General features: G+C 43.0%; 1 protein-coding gene across 1 annotated transcript in view; it reads right to left on the reverse strand.

The window, feature by feature from the left end:
* Positions 1-25220, reverse strand: part of LOC119658951 (chromatin-remodeling ATPase INO80) — a 193031-nt gene that overhangs the window by 41394 nt on the left and 126417 nt on the right. The window contains exon 15 of the mRNA XM_038066824.1: positions 14453-14693. Coding sequence (XP_037922752.1) covers positions 14453-14693 — 241 coding nt within the window. The remainder of the gene's footprint in view (positions 1-14452; positions 14694-25220) is intronic.

Consider the following 25220-nt stretch of genomic DNA (forward strand, 5'->3'; position numbering starts at 1 on the left):
TGCTCAAAGCGCAGGGACCAGCAAAACCACATCGCGCTATCTGAAGGAAGGCCTGAAACCAGAAGAGGCCCTTAAGAAGGCTCAAAATAGACCTAAGCCATCTCTACCGGAGCTGAGAAAGCGAGGAGCAGCAGAGATCAGGCCGCATGAAGGGTATGCTCCCTAAAAATCCAAATCTGAACCCAGGGGGGGGAGAAAACCCGGGCAGATCAGGAGTGAAGGCAGGACTAAGGAAGCCCGCCATTAGCTATGCTAGTGCGGTCAAGGGTATTCGACTGGCCATACTACCAAAAATGTTTCCCGACCAAATACTCACTCGCGAGGAGCAGGAAACCATTGTCGTCAGACAGATGTGTAAGGGATGGACTTCGAAACTTGTGTTCACTGGAATACGCTTTCGACCAGGCCTTATACTGGTTAACTGTGCGATGGAGGATACTGCAGAGTGGATTAGAACCATAATACCTAGATTGCCAGGCTGGCAAGGGGTGGAACTGTCAACATGTGCTAGGAATGATATACCAGGAGCCCACATGGTGACAGTTTTTCTGCCAAAAGCCGCGACAATAGAAACGGAAGACATTATGGGCCTCCTAATCACCCAGAATGAAGATCTCCATACCCGACTATGGAGAGTCTTTAGAAGCAAGGTGGAGGGCTAGGGTAAACTCCTCACGATCGGGGTAGATGACCGATCCCTGGAGGCAATCAAACATCGGAGTTGCCATATCAACTACCGATTTGGCAACATACCCGTGTATGTGAACAGGGAAAAGCCGAGAAAAGATACCTCGTACGAGACACCGGATGAAAAGCATACCGAGGTCCCCGAAGAAGTCTCGAAAGCCATAGAGGCGGAAAGGACTGGATCAACCAGGCAAGTAGACCTGCTGCCCAGTGGAGAGCAGAAGCTGGACGACCTAGACCTAGGACTCCTAGGGCTCGGGGTGGACAGCGACGCGCAAGAAAGCGCCATGCCGGAGGAGGAGGGTGACACTCCGACAGTGGAGAAGAGCTCCAAACAATAACGGAGCCAATGGCCAGCACAAAGATAGCCCAGATAAATCTCCACCATTCGAAAGATGCATCTGTGGTTATTGCAAGGGCAAGTTCCAAGGAGAACATTGGAATTGTGCTGGCTTAGGAGCTCAGGGTGTACCGGGGGCAGATTCGCGGTCTGCAAGGAGGAAGCATGCAGGTAATTTGGGACTCCTCTTGTGAAAAACCAAGCGCTTGCATAACTCTGAAACGTAATTTAAAATTCATATATCTTTCAGAGTTCTTAACCAGGAACATTGTGGCTATCCAAGTCTCATTGGAAGCCGGGAGGAACACTCGGGAGGCAGCCGTGGCATCCCAGGAGACGAAATCCGGGCTCCACCGAAACAAGTCGCAAAACTGGTGAAGTATTGTGAGAAGAGGGCGTTACCACTTCTCCCCGACTGCGAGGGCTACGCCCATCACGAAGTCTGGGGAAGTAGCGACACCAATCGTAAAGATGAGTACCTTCTTGAATTTATTCTTAACAATAAGTTCGAAATATATAACTTAGGGAACACTCCAACATTTGTGACCAGCACTAGACACTACTCTAATGGACGGAATGATCAGGAATTGAAGGGTTTCGGATGAACCCTCTATATCTGATCACAGGATAATCAGATTCGACATTGAGGGTAACTCCGAAATAGAAAGAGTAATAAGGAATCCCAGGAGAACGAATTGGGAATCCTATGCAACGCACTTGAGCAACAATATTGCCCACCTCCAAGGGGGTGACATCAGGAACGAACTGGAACTAGAAACAGTGGTGGAAAAACTCAACACAGTCTTCGTTGACGCATATGAGGCCAGCTGTCCGGCTTAGACAGTTAAGTCATCAAGGGATGTACCATCGTGGAAGAATGATTACAGAGGGACGAAAACTCTTCAACCGGGCAAAACAAACCGGGGACTGGCAGAGGTACAAAAATGCACTGACTGCGTATAGCAACGCGATCAGGGAAGGAAAATGGAACAGCTTCAGGGAATTCTGTGAAGGGATCGAACAGATCACAGAAGAAACCAGGTTTTACAAGGCTGTAGCCAGAGATGGGGGAATAGCATCTGTCTGTTTGAAAAAGAAGATAGGACATTTACAGAGAATGAGGAGGACAGGGTACAACTTCTCCTCAGAACTCATTTCCCGGGGTCCTACCCCACTGTGGCAAGCGACAACATGCTGCCTGAATACCCAACAACGAATAAAATGGGAAGAAACTAGCTGGAAAGGAAACTAGCAAAAGAGGTAGGTAGGTTCGACAACACATCCCACACAGAGATACAAGATGCCCTGAGCCGCAAAGGAGTGGGAAACACTCTGGTATTCTGGATGGACAAAATGCTAGAAAGCAGGCATATAGAAGTACCGACAGGTACTATACATTCTATTGTCCTGAACACCACTCAAGGCTGTCCACAGGGTGGGGTATTATCACCGCTGATGTGGAGTATGGTTGTGGATGAACTCCTGGATGTGTTAACAAATACTGGAATACAAGTCCAGGGTTACCCTATATGATAGAATCCAAACTGGACTAAGGGTTACTAGTGCCGGGTGCAGAAAGGTCGGACGGCAGATCAACCCAGCCAAAACCACCATAGTACTATTCACTAGGAGGCGTAAGCTGGATCACCTAAGAGCTACAAGATTACATATGCAGGTGAAACGAGAAACAAAGGTAAAATATTTGGGAATTATGGTAGACCAAAAATTACTCTGGAATACATATGTCGGAGGTCCTTCTGGGATTAACCCCTCTGAATCTGCACATACAGATGCAGGCAAGGAGGGCAATATTCAGGATTGCCGGTAGTATGAGTGAGGCGGGGAGCTGCCTAAATCGAAGGAAGATTGATATTCTTTCTAGGCGGTATCCCGAATTACTGATAATAATAATAATAATAACCGTTGGCCCAATAATCCATATTGGATCAAGGCCCTGAAGCGTGTTGGGGCACTTCATTCAAGACCGTAATGGTACACTACAGAACACTGTAGGAGGCAATGTAGTCAACTACGCTCGTCCGAGATTATTACCCTGATTTGACTCAGGTACTCATTCACAGCTGAGTCGTCGTCGAAATCACGATACAAATCTCACTGCCGCCAACGAGATTTGAACCGCGACCTTCCGTACGACAGCCTTGTGCTCTAACCACTCAGCTATCCGAATTACTGATACCAAGGGATAACATGATAACGACGTTTCACTTCGATAAGAAGTTTGAAACACGTTGGAGTAACAAGGCAAACTGAGAAAGTGTGGCCGCGACATACGGCATAAACCAGCAACTGATTACTTGGTACACTGACGGTGCCGGTGTCATTGGTCCAAGGAAAATGTACTTTGAGCCAATGGGCAGGTACACTAGCATATTCCAAGTGGAAATATATGCCATGGACAAATGTGCCTCCTTTAGTCTGCAAAGGAACTACAGGGGGCAGAACATATGTAGCTATTCTCACCGATAGCCAAGCAGCGATCAAGGCACTTAGGTCCAACCAGGTGAACTCTAAACTGGTGTGGGAATGCCATGAGAGACTGAATACAGTCGGCTCGTCCAACAAGGTCTGGGTTCCAGGCCATGCTTGATTGGAAGGCAATGAGGTAGCGTACGAACTAGCCAAGAAGGGAGCAGGGACGTCTTTACACAGGCCAGAACCCTTCTGTGGAATCGGAAACGGTTTCATGGCTATGACATTAAGAAATGAACAGGAATGGTTGGGGGAACTATACTGGGCGGACCTGCCAGGGTGCTTATTGGGAGATACCAACCCATACGCACAAAGGATTGCTTAAACCTCACCAAAAAGACCCTCCGAATCATAGTGGGAATTCTCACTGATCATTCTCGGCTGAACTATCACCTAGGGAAGCCAGGAATATCTACGGACACTGCCTGCAGGGTTTGTAAGGAGTATGACGAAACCTCTATACACGTCCTGGGACAGTGTCCGGCACTTGTGCAAAGTAGGTCGAGGCATGTGGGAGAACACTTAATACCAGATGCAAAGCTGAAAGATCTGGAAGTAGGGAACATACTAAAGTTCCTGACGGTTATAGACCTGCTTGAGATACTATGATCAACCAGTAAAAGGGACACAATAGTTCTTTAAGGATGCTGTGCGACGAACAGTGAAGAAGCAGTGCTGTCAGAGTTTGGGTCTGGGGCAAGCTGAAGCCCATTTCGGCGCAGATGCAAAACTCTTAACATTTCGGCAACTTTAAAATTTCAAACGAATCGGTTGGGATGCATATTGAGAAATGGTAATTATTCCTCCGTTAGCTATGGGTTGAATTGAAAACGTCTTTCAAGTGGTGGCCGAAAACTGAATATTTTCCGATATCACTTCTCAATCAATTGCTATCGCACAATAGAATTGATGGATCGAACCAGATCGGCCTGTTGAGCGTTTTAACGCTCTCTGGGGCAGAATAATCGTGGCTGGCGTTACATTTGCATGGAGCCATTTTGGATCATTATGTTTGCTCGTAATTTAATATGCATTTCATATTGGGAACCGGCATTACGAGCATATATATATGAAAGAGATATTACTATCGTTCCAATGTAAAGAAGTTCATCCAAACACCACTATCAACTATCAACAAATGAATGAAATAGAGTTCACAGTTAGGTATAAGGTATAAACTGAATACCATTTTCCTATTCAATACATCATTGGCAATAGTATGGAATTTCATACTTTTTCTATTAATAGAACCCCAATAAAAAGCCAATACGAATACCGAAATTGGGAAAGATAACACGAGCATTTCAATCGAATTACTGCGGTATTTGCAACAATCATAACAACAACCTTACAAGATAGTGACCCAAAGAATACTTCGCATGTAACCCTCCCAAACAAATTCGCTTGAGTCATTCATTCTTCGTGACGAATTCTGGATAATCTCGCCAAGTCATTCATGGTATCTAGACAATGTTCTCTCCTCCTTTGAATAATCTTCCTTAAGAATTTACTGAATGTTATTTATACACCTGATGGGATCATGTAATGACCCGAGTGCGAAGAGAAGATATCAACGTCTTCAGTCCCAATACATTCACATCGATTTTTTTTAATTAGCGTCCGACAAATTTGCCGGCCTCCTATGGAGCAGAAAATGAAAGAATGGATGGAAGATACCCTGCCGAGGCTGACAATTAAATGGGAGCTTCCAAATTAGGCGATTTCAAAGCGAAAAATCTTTTCTTAATCACTGTGAAGGTGCCGTGCTCCACCCACTCTAAGAACAGTGGAATGAACCGTGAAGTACAGTTTGTCAGAGAAGTCAGATGACCAATTAAGCAAAAAGACTAGGTTATCAAAGGTACTTTGCAGAAAAAAAATAAACTCACCCAAATAAATTCGAAAGTCTATGAAAATCCCAATATCAAAGGTTTCCTCTATATACTGCAAATCCCCCGCAGCCCAACAAACCCTACAATATTAAGAAGGGTTTGCAAGTTTAATTTGAGAAGGCAGTGTTCGCGGATGGAATTCAGTTACAAGCAAGTCGAGGTCTTGTATCTTTTCCGAATACATGACTTTCATCTGCCATCTTCATGTTGCCCAAGAACGTGTCAAGAAGTTGAAGAACGAACAATAAAACACGTGAATACGGCTTCGTCCAAATCCACCCACCCATCGTCATTATCTACGCGAAATAATAGGCACTACAATGAGTTGAGTAAATATACCCCATTGTCAATCGTCACTTCTAATCTAAACTTGAATCTTTAGTTGGAGCTTCCAAGTGTTTGTCAATAAATTTTAGAAGCAATTCAGATCTGTCTCGGGGAACGAGTACAACCTAAATCGAATTGTGATTGATTTCTAAATATTGTGCCCTCAATGTTATCCAAAAAGTTTTTGTAAGTGGCGCCAACGCGTACACATATGGAGGATTCGAGTAAGCGCCGTGTTTGAATTATAAATGAGGCGACGGATTAATTAAAAACCATTAATTGAATCATAAGTAGCTATCGATAATACGCCATCATTGGTCATGACAAGCGCTTATTCGTGTTATTGATTACACTTCAGATAGTGAGGGTTCAATCATATAGAATCCCCTTTGCAAATTCATCATTAAAATACTACAATTAAGAGACGATCTGCCGAAACCTAACCCATATCTGCTTACAAATATTTTGTTTAATCAATAACTGAAGCAAGAAGTTCTTGTTTTATATTAACTTAGAAGGGACAATGATTTGTCACATCCGTAGGTGCACGCTGCAATATGAACTCTCGGAGTTCAAGGCGAGAGTAGCGGGATTGAGACCGGTTCGTAGGTGAACAGTGGGAAAATCCATGTATCATTTCCCTAACGTCGCGATAAGTTTCGGTTTTTCGTGCAAATACATGTGAGGGATCAAAGCGCTCAAAGGAGGCCCCCCACATTCCCCAGTCTGGCGAGCACAGAGGCGTGCAAGGATGTATCAACCGAGCCCTTTGATAGAGCTTCAGTATTTGCGGGCGGACCTTCATGGTTAATTTCGCCAACTTTTTAAGTTTCTGGGATAGCTCATTCCTCTAGGTCGTCTTCGGCCACTCATCCTATTTTCTTTAGGCTCATTACAAAGGATCAATGGTGTTTTACGGTGCGACTAGCACTGACCCTTAGAGTACGGGGATGAGAGCGGCTACTTAGCCGGGTGTTGCGGTTTGGAGAGGCTCTGCAAGGGAAAAGACTTGATCTTTCCAGGGAGCAATGCACGTTATAATAACGATAGAGGAAAGAAAGACATACAACATTTCGTCTGTGCTCAAGGGGCTCAATTTGTGATGTAATGCTCACATCAGCGGTAAGTTTAAAAGCTCTTCGTTGAATTGTATCAAGAGCAGACAGTACCTGCACCCGCACAAATGTGAGAGTTGTATTCGAGTTTAGGTCTAATGTGAGTCTTGTAGGTCTGCGCTAGGTCGAATGGTGAAAAATATTTTTTGCAACGATTCAAAAACCCCAAATGTTTCATCCATCATTCATTTAGCCATCCATTATACAGGGTGCGGCAGCATAACTTCCTTTTTTAAAATGCGCGCCACTCAGTTAGTTGATGTCATAGCGGAGCGCTAGTGGTCTCGTTCAAGAGGGGATACAGTAAAGTTTTGTCCCGACACGGTTCAGTCGCCATCATGCGTTGGAATAGTGAGGAGCGTGCCTTTGCCGTTGAGGTTTACTTTTCAAGCGGATGTTAGGTTATTGCAACACAGCGTGCATTTCGGAATCGCTTTAATTTAGCCCCATTGGCTCCCGTCCCAGACCGTAAATCAATTGTTACATGGGTCACTACATTCAGACAAACTGCAAGTGCGACAAAAGGAAGAACTGGAGTCTCTCGACCCGTTAGATCACCTGAGAACATTGAAGCAGTGAGAGCGTCAATGTTGCGATCGCCACGGCGTTCTGCGCGCAAACACGCATCTGCCCTTGGACTATCCGATCGTTCTGTGAGAAGAATTCTTCGTGATGATCTTAATTTTCATCCCTATAAGATGGCGATAGTGCAAGAACTTTCAGAACGTGACTTCAATTCTCGGATGAACGCGTGTGAGCTTCTTCTTGATGTCGGTCCCGAGGGTGCTATTGTTTTTTTTAGCGATGAAGCCCATTTTCATTTGTGTGGGTCGGTTAACAAACAAAACATGCGCTACTGGGCTGACACCAACCCTCGAGAATTGCATCAAAAGCCTTTGCATTCACCCAAAGTCACAGTGTGGTGTGCAATTTCCTCAGCTGGAATTATTGGTCCCTGCTTTTTTGAGGAAAATGAGGTTACAGTGAAAGTGAATTCGGACCGGTATGTAAACATGCTACAGAATTTTTTTTTCCCACGGCTAGAAAATTTGGATTTGGGGGACACTTGGTTCCAACAAGACGGTGCAACAGCACACACTTCAAGAGCATCGATGGCTGTTTTGAGGGAACACTTTCCAGAGCACCTTATCTCAATTAGAGGCGATTTGGAATGGCCGGCACGCTCTCCCGATCTGTCCCTTGTGATTTTTTTCAATGGGGTTTTTTGAAATCCCGTGTTTATGTGAACCGTCCAAGAACCCTACAAAATTTGAAGACCAACATCCAAGAAGAAATTGCCAACATAACACCTGCTATGCTAACAAGAGTCATGACAAACGCCAGAAATCGGTTTACGCAATGTATGGAGAATGGGGGACGTCAACTAACAGATTTGATCTTCAAAACAATGTAAATAAAAACTTTAGACCTGTACCTACATTATAAAAAATAAATAAATATTTTCCGATGCATACAATAGTTTTTATTGAGTTTTGAAAAAACTGCTGCCGCACCCTGTATAAGAAATACACAAAACCTTTCATACCTGAAGCGTCCAGCTTCCGTGTTTAGGTATGGGCTGAACATGAGCAATTTTGCAAGCCGATGGAAAGATACCCTGAGCGTAAGACGGATGAAAAAGCTTGCGCACAGAAGAGGCGCAGCTTTTTAGGACTATGGCCGAGATAACCATCAAGACCGGCAGATTTGGACACATCGAGCTGGCAGGTAATTTAAAAACTTCCCTTGTGTGAAAGTGCAAGGGTCCTTGATGAGAATCGCAATTTTGTATGTTGGAATAGCTCTACAAAGAAGGTGGAAGGTTAGAGTTCGAAGCAAAAATTTCGCCGAATAAATTGGCCTTCTCCAGTGATTCACTGAAAATTTTATCGTTATACATATATATGAGAGGTGGAACAGAGGAGCTTGCGAAATTATTTTTCACTGTTTTTACAAGGGACCTAAAAATGTTACTACCCTTTTGGCTAGTGAAAATTTTCTGTCTTATACTTTGATCAAACTAGAATTTGGCCTTTTCAATAGTGGACTTGCGGATGTTATGTTTGGATATATAGGTTTGCCTCATTTCTTCCGATGGGCAGTTCTTATATGCCCGGTATGCTGCTTCTTTCCCATCAATTGCAATCGCTTGTAAACCAAGTCGAGGCGGAAGATTTAGGGTTTTAAAACTATGTAGGATGAATCGACGCATACCATTTTGAATTATACTATTAGTCATATTCGGCAACATTTTTACAAGTGCCGCGGTGCCACCAACTACCTTTTGACATGCCTATCCTAGGTACTTCAAAAAGTTCAGTTTGGTGTCAATCATTACAGGAATAGACGGCTTGGAGACAATCGTATGCCTACCGACTTCCACCTTCACATTGTTCGGTTCGTTATGAGAATCGCTTCCATTTTCTCATCCGCCAGGACTTTATGGTACTCAGCCGCGTAGACATCCACATTCTCTGGATATTTCGTAACAACCCCATCCAGATTCTCCACAAAACCCTTTTTTTTCGCTTCCAGTTGGCAGAATTGGATACGTCTTTGACATCCAATGCCAATAAGGCACAGCGGTCACCATCTGGTGCTCCGACAAGCTATTGCCGCTTTCGACGATGAGTAGCAGCGTGCTGTAGGTGACTCTCTCCATGAACTTCCTCATTGTATCTAACAGGAAGATCAGGGGATATGATGCTAGACTCCAAGTGTGTGAAAAATGGCTTATTGGGCGTGGGAAGCATCACCAGCGTTCGCTTTTTGAGTTCGGAGGTAGTCTCCACTTACAGGTTCAAAGCTCCGTGAGAAATGACATCCAAACCTTGGGCTTTTGTTGTTTCCGATAAGACAGAACAGTTTTTTCATGATTTTCGATAATTGTTTTTTCATGGCCTCACAAATCTCCTTCTTCGTGGTGATGTCATCTATATCCTTCCAGGTTATAGCAATCTTCGCCCCGATAGGTCTTAGGTCGAGTTGCTGTTCTAAGAATTTTTCAATTTGGCTCAAAAATTTCTCCGCAGTTACACTCTGGGATTTCTTGAGTTCCAAAACAAGGTCCCTTTTTTTAAAGCGTCTAATGCGGCGAACATTATTTCCCAAATTGATGAATTCTGAGTCTGCCTCGCTCTTCTGAGGATGTCAGCGTATGACACTTAACCGTGTTTGGCGATGACGATAACTTCCGGCCTTACCTTCCTTCGACCCCTACTTTTCTGACGTGTCACCTCTCGATTGGTCGCTGCACCTTACATCGCCCTGGTGGTTTGGTGTCAAAGATTCTTTCCTTGTGTATCCTCCCGCTACACACTAGTAGTTTCAACCGTGGGGACTTGTGCCCGTTTCGGGGTCTACGAAAAATCGAGTATCCTCACGCTACACACTAGCACTTTCAACCGTGGGGGTTTGTGCCCAAATAGAGGCATACGAAGAATCGAGCTTCTTCTGGACAGGTCTGTCGATGGAACCAATTCTACTCCCCCCTACTAATTGTAACCTTAAAAGCTTGGAAGGTAACAACAAAAAAGAACAAGAAACCATATATGAGAGACTGCTTCAAGCAGCTACCCACAGAGATATAAATCCATGGGAAAGCGTGGTTGTAATGCGAAAATTCAAAGGCACTGGCGATAGTTCGATAGTATCGATATATCGACACAGTTCCTAAAACTTACAGCGTTTACCACGCAAAAGCGACCTTCATAGCCGGATTATCTGAAAATTCAACTTAAGGGAACAAAGCCCAGTGAGTTGGTGCTCAAAGTCGTCCTTCCGGTTTGTCGTAAGAGAAGACTAACAGGGATGGAAATTTGTGGGCACACAACCTGCAATTTCTGAAACTTTACCGCTACCGAAACGTCAGCAATGCCTCGGATAGGGACATGCCGAAGATCTCTGGTTCTCGAAGACGGACTATCATTGATTTTTGAAATATGTTCACGCTCGTCGACAACGGTAGCGAGGCTCCTTAGAATGCTCGCTTTTTCCAACTCCAGCGAGAATTCCGACAATATAAGATAGACATTCGGGGCCTAAGCAAAGTAAGATAATGGACTCTGGAGAGTTCTCCTCTCCCTTTTGCGACAATGTGCTTTTGCACTCTGGAAAGCCAAGTGATAGCACACGTGCATCCGATGTTGGGTTGTTTCTGGCGGCTACCATAAAGCACGCTCTCTTGACCTTGGAGCAGGTTTCTGAAAGACTTCTGACTGCAAGATCCCGGCAGCAAGGAAGACGGGGCAGTCAACCCTGTTGACCAGAACCAAACCAAGTGACCGAGGAGAACCTTACGTGGTACCACTGGCAAGTGCTGAATTCACTTTGGCTTGCTGGCCGTGATGCAGAAGGCGAACTCCAAGGCTTCATTAGATTAGACCCGAGTCTGCACGGGGAATCATCTGAAGTGGCTTCGATAACGCAACCTTACCTGAGGTATACTCGTACCATGGGAACCGAATTTACATGTCTCAGGAAAATTCCTGGTTCATGTACTTTCAACTCAGTTGTAAGGGTTGGCCTCCTAGTGGGAGTTTCATGGGGGTTGTGGTTACATCCAAGCGGACAAGAGACATACAGGCCTCAATCATAGAATTGCATTTCAACTCGAGTGCCTGACTTCTTAGTTCGATAAAGATTTAGGTATGTCTTCCGTTCATCAGTATGAATTCTGAGCCGTGTACTCAGTATAGACTTACGCCCTTGTTATTTGTCATTGCGGGGCTCTGATTGTGGTCGCCAAATCAATCCATGTCTTAAGAAAACTGTGGTGTTAAGTCAATTTGACAGATACTCACGTAAAACCACCAAGGAGGTAACTGTATAGTACTATGCACCAACGGAGGATTACGATTTGTTGGAGAATGATGCCTTCCACGAGTAGTTACACGCAGTTCATTGAGAGGCTTACTAAAGGTGACATTGTGGTCACGAAGAGCCCACTATCTCTTATAACACCATGCCCGGGTATGACTTGGCGACTGTAGCGTCCCTAACAATAATGATGAGAGGTTTCTTGATTTCTAGAGCCTCCACGACTTCGTCATTTAAACACATTGTTCGAGCACAAAGCCTGTCATAAGGTCAGTTGGGTTTAACTGGCCACCAGCCTACGAGTAATCAGATTGATCACTTTGCGAACGGCAGTACATTTAAGAGATGTCTCCTACATTTGCGTAATTAGAAAGAGTTATCTTGCTGATTGAGTAACCCTCCTGAGAATATTGATGAGTATTGGGCAGTTGACTGCGGAATCGTGAAAGCGGGTGAATGAACAAAAAAGTTTGGAGGATTTACTGACCGATACTAGAGATAGCAGGCGCGATGCGCTCGAACTTTGATGCCGAGGTCTGCACACGTCAGGGGTTCCGACTGTATGAAATGGCTAGTCACCGTAGCATGCGGATACGGACTGTTCCTCTATATAGAAGAGAAATCATTCGGCCATCAATGCATTCAAGTGGAATAAAGCCGCTAAGCTTGATGATCTCCTTGGAAAGTGATTTATCGCTCCACTTGCAGATCTGCTCCTTTCACTCGGACGGAAATCCGAGAGAGTGGAAGGGGATGATTGTTAAGGTTTCAATGAAGGTCATTTGTTTCGAGTGTGATCTCTGGTTGGGTACCTGCGTGATCTCTGCTCTTGCAAAGATAATGGCTAAAATAGTCCTAGAACGAATCAAACAACATCTCGAAAGTTCGATCGACAGAGAGCACCATACGGATGATTTTGACACAATGCGTGTGAGTGAGACAAGTATAGTTGGACCGAAAACAGGTTAGTTGGATTGATTCTCAGTCTAAAGGGTCATCGTACTCTCCCTATCCGTATTAATAGGCAGAGCATCGAAGGCGTTGATCAATTCATGCATCTAGGAGTCGTGGATTGTGCCGGCGGTGGCACGCTCGATCCGCTTCCACTGCCTTGTCTGAAATCTGCAACACCAAAATCAAGTTAAGGCTGTTCTGTGCTAGTGTTCTTTCTGTGCTGATATTTGGGAATAGCACATGGAAAATGGGGGTTGCTGTCACTCGAAGGCTCCAAGCCTGGATAGCGTAGGTGTAATTGACGTGCTAACCTCACCAAGGAGTGAATGGGAGGGAGGATTTCCTCCGTGCCCCGGTCTGCACGGGGCACTGACCCATAGGGAACCATGTCGCTAGGCTCGGCATACTTTACAACTCGCATTGCCGAAGCTGCGGAGAAGGAAGGAACACCCTCATGCACTTTCTCTGCCAGCCCTGGCGCCAGCTCTGGCTAGAGTCAGGCTGCGGACACTGAGTAAACCATTCTTTGGGGACCTCAGAAAGAATTCTAGCTGCAGAGTGAGAGAGCTGCTTTCTTTCATGAATGCTACGGGCTGGCTCTGAAGATCCGAGCCGGCTGGACTCTGCCTCCCTGCTCCCATAGCAACAGTCACGTCTTAGGAGTTTGTGGCATCAAAGCGCTAATTGGGCTCCTCGGAGCGGCCACTAATACCTACCTACCTACCCAAAAAATTGATAATAGGCAGGGCCGTACAATTTTCTCCCTAAACCCGTATAATTTTCAACCCAGACCCGGATTTTCTCACTACGTCCCTGTATATATTTCGCTGATACATATATACCTTAAGGCGGAAGGCCACTTCAGGGAAAAAGGTAAATAAAAGTGTAGCACTTATTCTAGGATGCGGAGCCACATTTATATGCATATGGAGATAAAGGAGAGTCTATTGCAGTTTTGTATGATGTGAAGTTTCGTGACAATTTTACAGAATGAAAAAACGAATTACCCTAAGACCAATGCGCCTTTTCAATTTGATTTAGATTCGGCTAATCATTCATTCACGACTTTTCCTCTCATTTTATGTTAACCTAATTTGCATTTATCTAAAACACGTTGAAAAGGACATAATTCCACGGATTACTTTCAGATTATGTTTATGATTTCAAATATGTCAATGCACAGAAATTAGACATCGACATTTTTCCGATAAGAATGGAAACTGTTCACGTCCCGCAAGTCTCCTTCATTGCTAATTTTCATCTGCACGTTCAATATGCAGGTTCAGCATGAACAGTAAATATTATTCAAAATTGAGTACACATCTGCTTAAAAAATCTCGAAAAACCTGAATTCAACCAGAAGACTATAATTTTACTGATGCCTTATCGGTTGGTGTATGGTTCGCCTTCACGGAGCCATACAGTGTTCGAATGGGAATCGCCTTCCAAATGTGGGCAGAATTGGAAAACTCATAAAGTCAACTTTGTTAATAATAATTGAAAGGCTTACTGTATGTATGGGAAACGTGTAATCTGGCAGTCTTATGATTGCGCATTAATGCAAGTTTTCATTTCATTAGTACAGCAGGAGTCGACCTGGAATTTGAATGCAGATAACTGACCATCCAGACCAAAAACGCATCGGATATTCAGATTCTTCCTAGTGCGGGCACTATTTCTGGAATTGTGTCAATAGAACCAACTCATGAGTGAATATCTAGTTGCCTAAAAATGGATCGAATAACCCCGAGGCAGACTCAAACTGTCTTCCCTAAAAATTTCCTTCCCCGTTTCTCTAACTTTGTATATTAGTACCAATTTCCACTTACCTGGTGTGCTGTCTCTATTCGGACTATCACAATCAACAATTAGGGCTTCATTGCTTGAGTCATCATTAATGTGGGATAATCCTCCAATGGATATGTCACCACCTAAACCACTAGTGAACAGCTGAGAACTGTTCATCGAAAGTTCGCTTTGAGCCGGACTCGCTGCACCTGACTCCATGGTTACATTGTTGAGATCTTCACCCAACCCATCTTCACCTCTCATCTTCTTGGAATGCTCCGTCTGTAAAAGATACAAAGATATGTTAATCAAAATATTTCCGTACGGTAAAAAGCAACCAAACACAATAATATATTTGAAGAGCTGCAAAAAATAGAACATTAGAATCATTGGGCCAAATATAAATTTAAATTAATTGTCGACATGAAATTTGGGGAGGCAATTTGTTCACATTTAAATGTACATCTATACATATGTATTCCAAATGAATAACCATTAGTAAAAGATACGAATATGGCAAATTACCAAGAACTCCTGCTGTTTTAGGATCGTCATGATTATGGCGACGTACGTGCGATACATCAATTGGTATAGGTTTTGTATGCACGAATTAGATATTCGATACGTTTGGAACTTTCATTTGCAAATCTTTGGTGTTCTAGGGATACTTTAAATGTATTGATTTCTAGTAATCAAAACATTATCAATCTAATAAATTATGATGATGACGTCGATATGCAAACTTAGATTGGTGCGAATTTCTTGAGGAATAAGTTAAATTAGTCACAAACCTGACTTTAGCCTATGATGTGAGTGTGAAGTTAAAATCTTAAGGATTAACCTTTTGGATTTTTTTTACCGCTTATTAAAAGAATAATCTTCACAAGATTTCAAAGTTAGTCCCAAGCAAATCTATAGAATATGACTTCGTTTGACTTATGCAATTAACGGCTTAGATTCATCAGCCATATCTGGACAGGATTAAAGTAAGTACGGTGTGTGCTGATGGCCTATAAAATAAATTACGATCAATCCGGTCTGTGGGAAGTTTATTGCATTAGAAAAGGCCCAAATTTAACCTAGCTTAATTTTGCTGATTACAGCATGATTTGCACCAAACTTTGCAGAAGTTTGAGTTGTATATGCTCGTCCTGTGGCTTGTGCTGACTTGTACTTCCAGCGTGAGTTAAAGGGGATTTTCACGACAGATCCCTGTCGACGTCGATGGAGTGATGTGAACCCAACACTGCTAAGGTGGTAGCTGTGACGTCATCTTCAGGAGCTAACTGGTTCAGGACGCTGGTTGGGAAGAGTATATTGAACCAGTATTAGTCGACCGCGGTACATTGAGCAAGCATTGATTCGTTCGTAAATTCCAGGATTAGTTAAACGTAGGTCAGACTTTGGTGAGATTTGGTAAGGGCTTTGTTCCCGGAGGTACAACCGTACTTGACTATTGCGTCCCGCAGCCCTGCACCCCATCTGCCCAAATTTGAATGTAATACATAAGGAATTAAATTCAGAAAATCTATGAAATAGCAGGGGAAAAAAGGTTAACTGAGTTTAGACGCAGCACGAAAATGCGTCGCTCACCGCACCGACCAGCGAAAGTAGCAAGGGCTCAAACACATGACGAGACACCGGGACGGTCAAATAAAAAAAAAACCTTGTAAAGTTAGTGGCTAGCGATGCAGAGATGGCAACTACAGTACCCTACAAGGTTCCTGTCCTTGCTAGAGCCGAAGAGAAAAGGCTCATTAGGAAATGCGCGACAGTGGTGAAGCGCATGCGATCGGCAATGTTCTTCCAAAGGAATGTGAGCAAAGGCGCTAACAGCGAACGAATGGAACTTGCAGAGCAACACGAAAGCATTTCCTTCTGCAGGCGAACATGGAGCAGCGGAAGACGCGCGAAAAGCGGAATGCACTTCACTCTGAGAGCACTGTAAATGCCAAAAGAAAGACAAAAGAAAATGTCTTGAACACGCTATCCGGTCAGAAAATCATCTGTCCAGAGCCAAGGTGGTTACGAATGATAAATCACTAACGGAAAAGAAACGATGAACCGAAGAAGAACTAGACCGTCGGCTCTGCACATTAAACCGATGGAAGATAAGACATTTCTCGAAGTTCTCAGTGAAATCCGCTATAAGATGAAGGCAGTGGAGAGGAACTCTATTCCATACGGAAAACGCAGGGCTACTGGAAAAGGAGGTTCTCCTTTCTAGCCCAGAGCTTAGAGCTTCACAGAAAATGTCGAAGTACTGAAGACCTCAAGCGTGATTGTTCAGAGATAACTAATGCCCGGATAGGTATCATTTCTTTCAACCGGGCAATACGCGAGCAAATTCCTTAACTTCGGGAAAATCAAAATTGGATGGGTAATATGCAGGGTACGAATGCAGATAACTCCCACCAAGTGTTTCAAATGCCTGGACTATGGATACACACAAATTGTATACATGGCTTCGTCAAATTCGGTTGCAGGGCAGAGGCAATCTGAACAGACGCTTCTTGACGCCTCTAACCTGCGGACCAGCGTGACCGAAAGCGGCTGCAGGTGGCATTACCTCTTTTTAAGGTTTTGTGTAAAACAACACCTTATTAGAATCGGTTTATTGTCTATCTCTCACAGCTATTTTTCTCGGAGACGGTTATAGCGATTGACACCAAATTTGGTGAAAAAGTGGGGACTATGAACGCTCGCGCATATATAATAATAAGTTACACTCTTTTACGTCAAATTTAAGGGGGGTCTCCATATATGCAAAAGGGAAGTGTAAATTTTTTCCACCAAATATAGTCATGTGGGGTGTCAAATTAAAGGTCTCGATTAGTAGCCGGTCTTAATTTTGACATTTGTTGGAAAGCAGGGGAGCGCGGGGCGTAGAAATTGATCATTTCTTTGACAAACCCATTCTTAGAAACTCCTCCATCGAAAAATCTGAAAAAAATCAAGAGACTAGGCTCCGAAATACCCTTCATACCGATATCTATTCAAATAAAGTTTTTTAGTAATTGGCTGCAAAATCCATCCTAAGTTCATCCTAGCATCAGAAAATTTAGTAGCAATGTAGGCTATAATATAGAGCATGATTCTACCATCGGTAGAAATCGCATTACTACTAACAAAATTAAAATAGGTCAAATTTGTCACTTCTTTGCAACTTCAAGACTTTGAATGTTAATATCACCCGAAAGCGGATATACTCACATAATATATACATGTATTACGTGCTGTTATAAAAGAAATACACAAAACCGTTCATACCTGAATCGTCGAGCTTCCGATTTCCCGACTTGTTTATTAATTTCAAAGCCCGACAAGGGTATGAGTTATATCGATCGAAACCGCCTGGTTTGCACCTAAATCGATTTCAGCTAATGAAATAAAATAAAACCTGTAGCCGCTTTCCGTCACGCTACTCAGTTTACAGGCGCTGAGACAGCGTTTGATAAGATCGCCTCTGCCTATGATCGAAATCGACCAAGCCAAATGCACAATTTTTGAAAGGGTTGGGCACATGCCCAAGAAAAGAGTAGTCCGTGCACTTAAAAGAAGGAGCAAGTTGCGTGCGGTCTGGCATTAAGTGAGCTCAGGACAACTCATTTTCAAACAAAAAATTTGCTTTCATTATGGACACACGTTTACAACTTGTCAGGGATTCGACAGGAGTGCAGTGATGTTCGCTGAGGAGGTGAAAGCTGAACTAGTACTACTCAGCGAGCAATACCGGAATAAGGACCCAGCTTCTCCATCTCGACTTTTCGGGTATTGCTGTGATCTGAATTAGGGAGGGATTTTGATTTCGGGTTTTTGCTCAAGCCCGAGGGAATAGCTTTGCCTAAATTCGGTATTTAGGAATAGCGTTTACCTAACGCCGAATGAGATGTTGCCGAACTTCCAAAGCAGCCTCGACGCTCTGGGAAACATTGTTTTGGGCACGGAGGTGAGAACGTCAAAGCTAGGGCCCTTGAATGTTTCACCGGATCCTCACTAACGTTCCGTTGCCGAAACCTTCGCGTCGAAATCACTAGCATCGTCCGTGGACGGATGGCAAGTTCCGGAAAACTGCTGGGCGAATGATCACCAATACATGGTGTTCGTAGTGGTTGACGTCCTCTGTCGGCGTGCATCAAGCCCCCTAATGCATGTAGAATGTCGCGAGGGTGAACATTGAATGATTCGTCAAAGCCCCTGGAACAAGCAGATTCGCACTGACGGGTACCTCGAGGTGTGTTGGTGCTGCGGCGAAAATTGTCGACCTACGGAAGGATTTTGATAAGCTCCGCCTTTTGGCAAAACGTTTACATGGCTAAGGAATGTGACACAATGGCAGAGTACAGATCTGCGTACCAATAAACAAAAGCAAAGCCCGCGACTAGCAAAACCTAGTCAACGTGGTAAGTGGGGATCCGTGCGAATTCGGTTATAAACTTGTCACCCGTAAAATCGGGACTCTACGAAGACCCTGCATACTAAGTATCGACAAGATTGACTGCATTATACGGGCATTATTCCCAAGAGATCCCGTACGGGTGGTTGGCAATAGTGCGGAAGACGTCGAAGACTGACCGCTTTCCACCAAGAAAGAGCTTGAGAAGGCAGTACTCACTATGCAAAATAAGGGATCAGATGCTCATAGTATTCTAGCCGAAATACATACCTAGTCTAGCCAAATATTTCATCACTACGTTCCAAAATCGGGAAATTTTACAGTACGAAAGTGGCAACCATGTAGAAAGTAGTATTCCAACCTTCCAAACACGACTCTACATTTTAGTAATCCTCGCATTGAATAGTAGCCTCAATGGAGTGGAGTATCATGTGGGCGTGACTATTGTTGACTTTCACAAAGTAGGCAACACTGCGAATCAAATTTAAGTGGTGCTTAAATCGTTAAGAGTTAACTAACGTTTCATATATTGTATTCCCAATTTATACAGAGAGACTAGAGATGTTATTGACTGACCGAAGAGTGGACAACTCTATTCTACTCGTAATAAGAGAGTGGTGGAAGCTGTACCATCGGGCATCAACCGCAACCCAGCGCATCGATAAACAAGTCGGGAAACCGGAAGCTTGGCGCTTCAGGTATAAAAGGTTTTGTGTTTCCCTATGTGAGGAGCATAGCGTAGTTCTCCATTGGCTTATAACATTGACCCGAGATATTGAAATCGTTCAGTTCTGGGCAGGTTACTGCCATTGCCAGAACTGAGCGATTTAAGTATCTCGAAGGGCAGGTTACTGCCATTGCTAGAACTCAGCGATTTAAATATCTCGAGTCAACGCTATCAGCCAATGGAGAACTGCGTAATGAAATTGTTTCACGCATTAATGCAACCTGGATGAAGTGGCATTCCCCAACTGGTGTTCTTTGTGATCGACGTATCAGCGCACGACCCAAATTTAAAATTTACTGCAATGTCGTCCGTCTGCCACTCCCTATAGTTCTGAGTGTTGGCCGACTATAAAGGACATTGAACGGCGTCTTCCGGTAATGGGGACGAAGATGTTGCATTGCACTGGTGGCGTGACACGTTTCGATTACGTCTGAAATGAGAATATCCGCGATCGATATGGGTTTGCATCGATCGTGGAAAAACTGCAAGAGAGGCGTTTTCGAATTCAACAACCAGTATTGATCAGAACATCGAAAGCAATCGTACGCAACCAAAAAGCCGGCCAAAACAATGGTGGCTTGATACGCTGGATGGGGATTTAAAGGTCTCGCAATTACATCCTGGTGAGGCATGTCATAAAACAAAATGATGAAACCGATCATCACGAGCCGACCCCGCTTGTGAACTGAAGGCTGAAGAAAAAGAAAAAGATGTGAGGAGCGACGAGTGCACGACAGCTCCGTGTAATATAGCTAAAAATTCCATTGCCCTCTATTTTCTAGAAAGCAATTTAAATAAATCATTTGATGGAAAGCCCTGTGTTGATAATGGTCAACCTCATACGCTTCACGCTCTCAGTTTAATATTATTAGCGAATGAAAACAATTTAACCAACATCAAATATAAACAAGTCGGGAAACCGGAAGCTAGACGCTTCAGGTATGAAAGGTTTTGTGTATTTCTTTTATAAAGAGATTTCAGTTTGCATTTGTCCCTTTAGCATGTAGCACGTAAAGTATGCATATATTATGTGAAAATAGCCACTTTCAAGTGATATTGACATTCATAGTCTTGAATTTGCAGAGGAGCGACAGATTTGACCTAGTATAACTTTGTTAGTAATAGTGCGATTTTCACCGAATTTGGCACGATCATGACCTATACTATAGCCTACATCGCTGCAATTTTGTTATTCTAGGGTGAACTTAAGGGGGGTTTTCCTGTCAATTACTAAAAATTATAGTAATATACTATTATTAACTTTATTTTTAACTTAACAGGTATAGATATGGAGGGTATTTCGGAGCCTAGGCACTATATAGCGGCGGCCGCCTAATTTTTTCCAGATTTTTCGGTGAGGTAGTTCCTGAGAATGGGTTTCGTTAAGAAATGACCACTTTCAACCCCCCGCACTCCCCACCTTTTCAACAAAAGTCAAAACTAAGACCGGCTTCGAAAAGTACTAACCGAGACCTTTAATTTGATACGCCACATGACTATATTTGATGAAAAAAAAATTTACACCCCCCTTTTGCATGTATAGGGATCCCCCCTTAAATTCATCGTAAAAGGATGTAACTCACTATATGCGTGAGCGTTCACAGTTCCCACCTTTCTACCAAATTTGGTGTCAATCGCTGTAACCGTCTCCGAGAAAAATGCGTGTGACGGACAGACAGACAGACAATAAACCGATTTTAATAAGGTTTTGTTTTACAAACAAAACCTTAAAAAGGGCTAGGAAGAATTAGATTCTTCTTGAATGGAATTTTAATATTTCACTCGAATTTCAATTATTCTCGTTAATTATGACGTCAGCATCTTATTTGTATGGCTTAGGCTGCTGTTAATTAGCACGAAATTGATAAGTTTGAACTGCTATAACTTTGGCGTTAATTGCCACATTTCTACGAAATTTTGCATGCATATACAAAATATTGTCCTCTATGCTGGTAGAAAATTTCGAAGTCCTAGGATGAATTTAAGGGGGGTTTTTCAGTAAATTTCTAAAAAGTAGTAATATACTATTAGTAAGTTTATTTGAGTAGATATCGGAATGGGACACATTTTGAGGCCTAGATTTCATCTAGGTGCACCACTCCGATTTTTTCCGGATTTTTAGGTTGGGTAGTTTCCAAAAATGAGTCCTGTCTCACTTCAAGTGCGTACATTTTGACTCCTTACTCACGCACTTTGCAATTTATGGCACAGATCGAGACCTTTCATTTGATACCCTACACAACTATATCCGGTGAAAAAAATTTTTGAATCCCCCCTTTGCATGTATGGGGAGCCCCCCTTTAAACTCCACCTAAATTTATGGCACTCACTGTATGCGTGGGATTTCATAGTTCCCATCTGTCCACCAAATTTCGTTCGGATCGGTTTAGCCGTTTTGGAGAAAATTGCGTGTGACAGACAGACAGACAGACATTGAATCGATTTTAATAAGGTTTTGTTTTACACAAAACCTTAAAAACGATGGCTAAAGAAATGAATACGGCACCATGAACTTACTCGCGTGTATTCAAAGATGATCTACATATACGAGCATATAAACGGCGCACTGGACAGCATTTTACGCCGAGTTCGAGTGAAACGTGCGAAACAACTGTTTCGCTTGTACAGTAAGGGTGGCTACAAAAAAAAACTTGTTTACAGAAGGTTTTCGGATAGAACAGAAATTAAATCGCCGAAACAACAGGGAGGTCTGCTCGATCGTCTGCCGAGACCTCTGAAAAAGCGCAAAAGATCCAGTGCCTTCATTATCTCGCATCTATGATAGTTTGACGTCCCTTCTACTTCTGCAAGAAAAGAATGAAGACAATGGACGCTCTACCGAGGCACCGCATTAAAGCTAGTTGTAAAGCCCTTGAGTGATACTCTGTTTGCCAACATCGATTGGGACTTCCAACAGGATTCTGCGGGGATGCATTCCGCGAACGCCACACAGCAGTGGCTAGAAGACAATGTGCTATCCTTTGTTCGGAAGGGCACAATAATTCTTTTAGGAATCAGTTCGGCGTTTGCGACTCTATATGACGAAAGGCGGCGACCATTTTGAATAAAATGCTGTGGTTTATATTTAGAATCGTCTCCTCTTGTATAATGAATTTGCTCGTTCGTGTACCAATTTCCATTTTTTACATACAGGTGTTGGCAATACAAAATACTGACAAAACATATGGCCAGACTAGGTAAACGGCCAGACTTGCTACTCGGCGCGTTCCATGCTTGAGTTAAGGAATATGCTTGACACGGCTGGGAAAGTGCACGAGAAGGTCATACAAAGTAGACTCGCTGAAGCTCTCCGTGCTGTAGGATACTTATCCCCAAGGCAGGTCGGGTTCGGAACAGGGAGATCCACGGCGGATTCTATCATATAGGTCGTGGGTAAGGTTGATCGAACCGAACCACACAATCGTCGATCTCGACGGATAGTGCTCCTCATAACGCTGGATATCAGAAATTAAGTAAGATAGATGGATATGCTAGACTATGAGCAATCTTTTGCAAATATTGGGGGATTATCTGACAGACCGCTTCCTGCTTTATGATACGCTAGGAGTGAGGAGGGAGGATGGAAATCACGTCGAAGCAGCAGCGAAATAGCATAGGCATCCATCCTAGGGCCGCACTTATGGAACGTTTCCTACCATAGCCTGCTAAAATTTGGCATGCCAAAAAAGTCATGCCTAGTCGCCTCTGTAGATGACTATCGAATAGGCGCCTAGTAGGCTTAACATATTAATGCGACGGGTAAGCGGATCGACGACTGCTCATGGATTCAGTTTTGCGCTGGAGAAAAAAGAAGTCTTCTTGGTCAGGAAGTGAATCCCAACCCGCGTCCCGGCGTGAACGACAGTGCACTTTCAGTAGCTTTGTACTGATGAAGGGGGTAAGTTGCTCCCGAAATATATATATACAATGTAAAATAAAAATTTTAGTATAGCGACGGGGAGCTTTGCGAGTGGTGTCTGCGTATTGCACTGTCTCAGAACCGGCTATGATGGTAACCAAGAGAGAAGGATTTCCTTGTCCTCCTTGCTAAGGAGCATAAAGCCATGAATAGTCGCAAGGGAGAAGACTTCAGAGGAATGGTTGCCTGTAAAGAACGGCAACGCACACTCAGCGAGTGGCAACTCTCTTGGTAAAATGAATCAAGAGGCAGATGCACTGAGGGGCCTATCGGCAATTTGATGAAGCAAGCTTCTCGGAAAATCATGTAGGGGTGAAACCACATTGCCAGGAACAAACAGTGATGGCGTAGAGATGATTTTGGCGCACAATGCCCCACAAAAGGGTTTTTGACAACTATATATTGTATATATGATCTACCAAGTTTCGGGCAAGTTTGATATAATGCATTGGGAATAGTAGAAAAGTCTTGTCTCCTCCTTCTCTTACCATCTAATTTTAAAATTTTAAGTTTATCTGCAGAAGTAACCAGGTAATCCAATGTACTGATAACGAAAGGGATCTAAATAATATAAGGCAATGGCATGAGAAAGTTGAACATGTTTTGCGATTCTGCCTTCATTTGTCACCAGCGGGAAGTGATAATAGATAACTGCTCAGATAAAAATTAACCATTTGCCCCAAATTTAAATATTATCCATTCGGGTTAGAGGATGGTCAGAAATTTACTACTGTTTGTGTGAAATCTAGCATAATACAGCGATTTGCATTAAAGTGATTTACACTCTCTCTAAAGATTTCCTGATGAAAGATAAGACTTAGAGATAGTGCCAAACAGTTCATTATACGTTTGGCCTAAAATAATCTTATCTTTAGATCTTGATGTATTCTATCGACAAAAAGAATTCACTTTATACGATTTTCTTATTTGTTGAGATTTATGATCAAAGGCAAAGTTTTTAGGCAACTTTTCAATTTTCTTATCTATTCTCATCTTTAGTTCAAATATTTAGGTTCATAGCGAAATTTGGTTATGGGACAGCACCCCCTGCTGCACAAATTATAATATAACATTTTAATTCAAACTTCTTACAAAACCAATCAATGAATTGTTACAATCGATAAATAAAATTGTCAATGCAGGTCTACAAAAAATTGAATTTCACGTTTCGCTGCCGATTTCGCCGTTAAATTGCTTTTATGGATGGTTAGATTCGAGACCAGCGTAAGATTGGGTTGTTATGGCGCTACGAAGAAAAAAAGAATATCTGCCCTGGGTTCTACAGAAGTTACTATACATGCTTATTCTTTGAGGAATTCACACAATGTCTGGTGAATCCTGCTTTTGCATTTGATTCAGTTTGAATTGCATTCAATGAAAATGTTGATTCGTTTAGTGACCATCGATGCGCCACATAATAAAAGTACTTAGCTTCATTATCTTATTCGGAACGAGGAATGAAAGTAAAGATAAATATACATTCAAATAAAAGTAAGAAGAAATTGTGTATTGCCGACTCAGCAGAGGAGCTAGAAAATGGTAAAAATGTATCTTGTGGGGAATCGTCGAAATGAATTAGCCAAGATAGTTAGCATTTGATAGCTCTACTGATTTCTTCATAATCTAACCATGAAACCTTTTAAATATTCAGAAATATGCCGAACCTATTGTATTGACGAAATTTGTAAGAAAACCTTTACCTCGATGAAATTCAATTTTAGGGCTCATTTGGTAACACCAAACTGCAGCCAATGGATGTTACGTTAG

Source organism: Hermetia illucens, chromosome 6 (assembly GCF_905115235.1).
Source record: "Hermetia illucens chromosome 6, iHerIll2.2.curated.20191125, whole genome shotgun sequence".
Classification (NCBI taxonomy): Eukaryota; Metazoa; Arthropoda; class Insecta; order Diptera; family Stratiomyidae; genus Hermetia; species Hermetia illucens.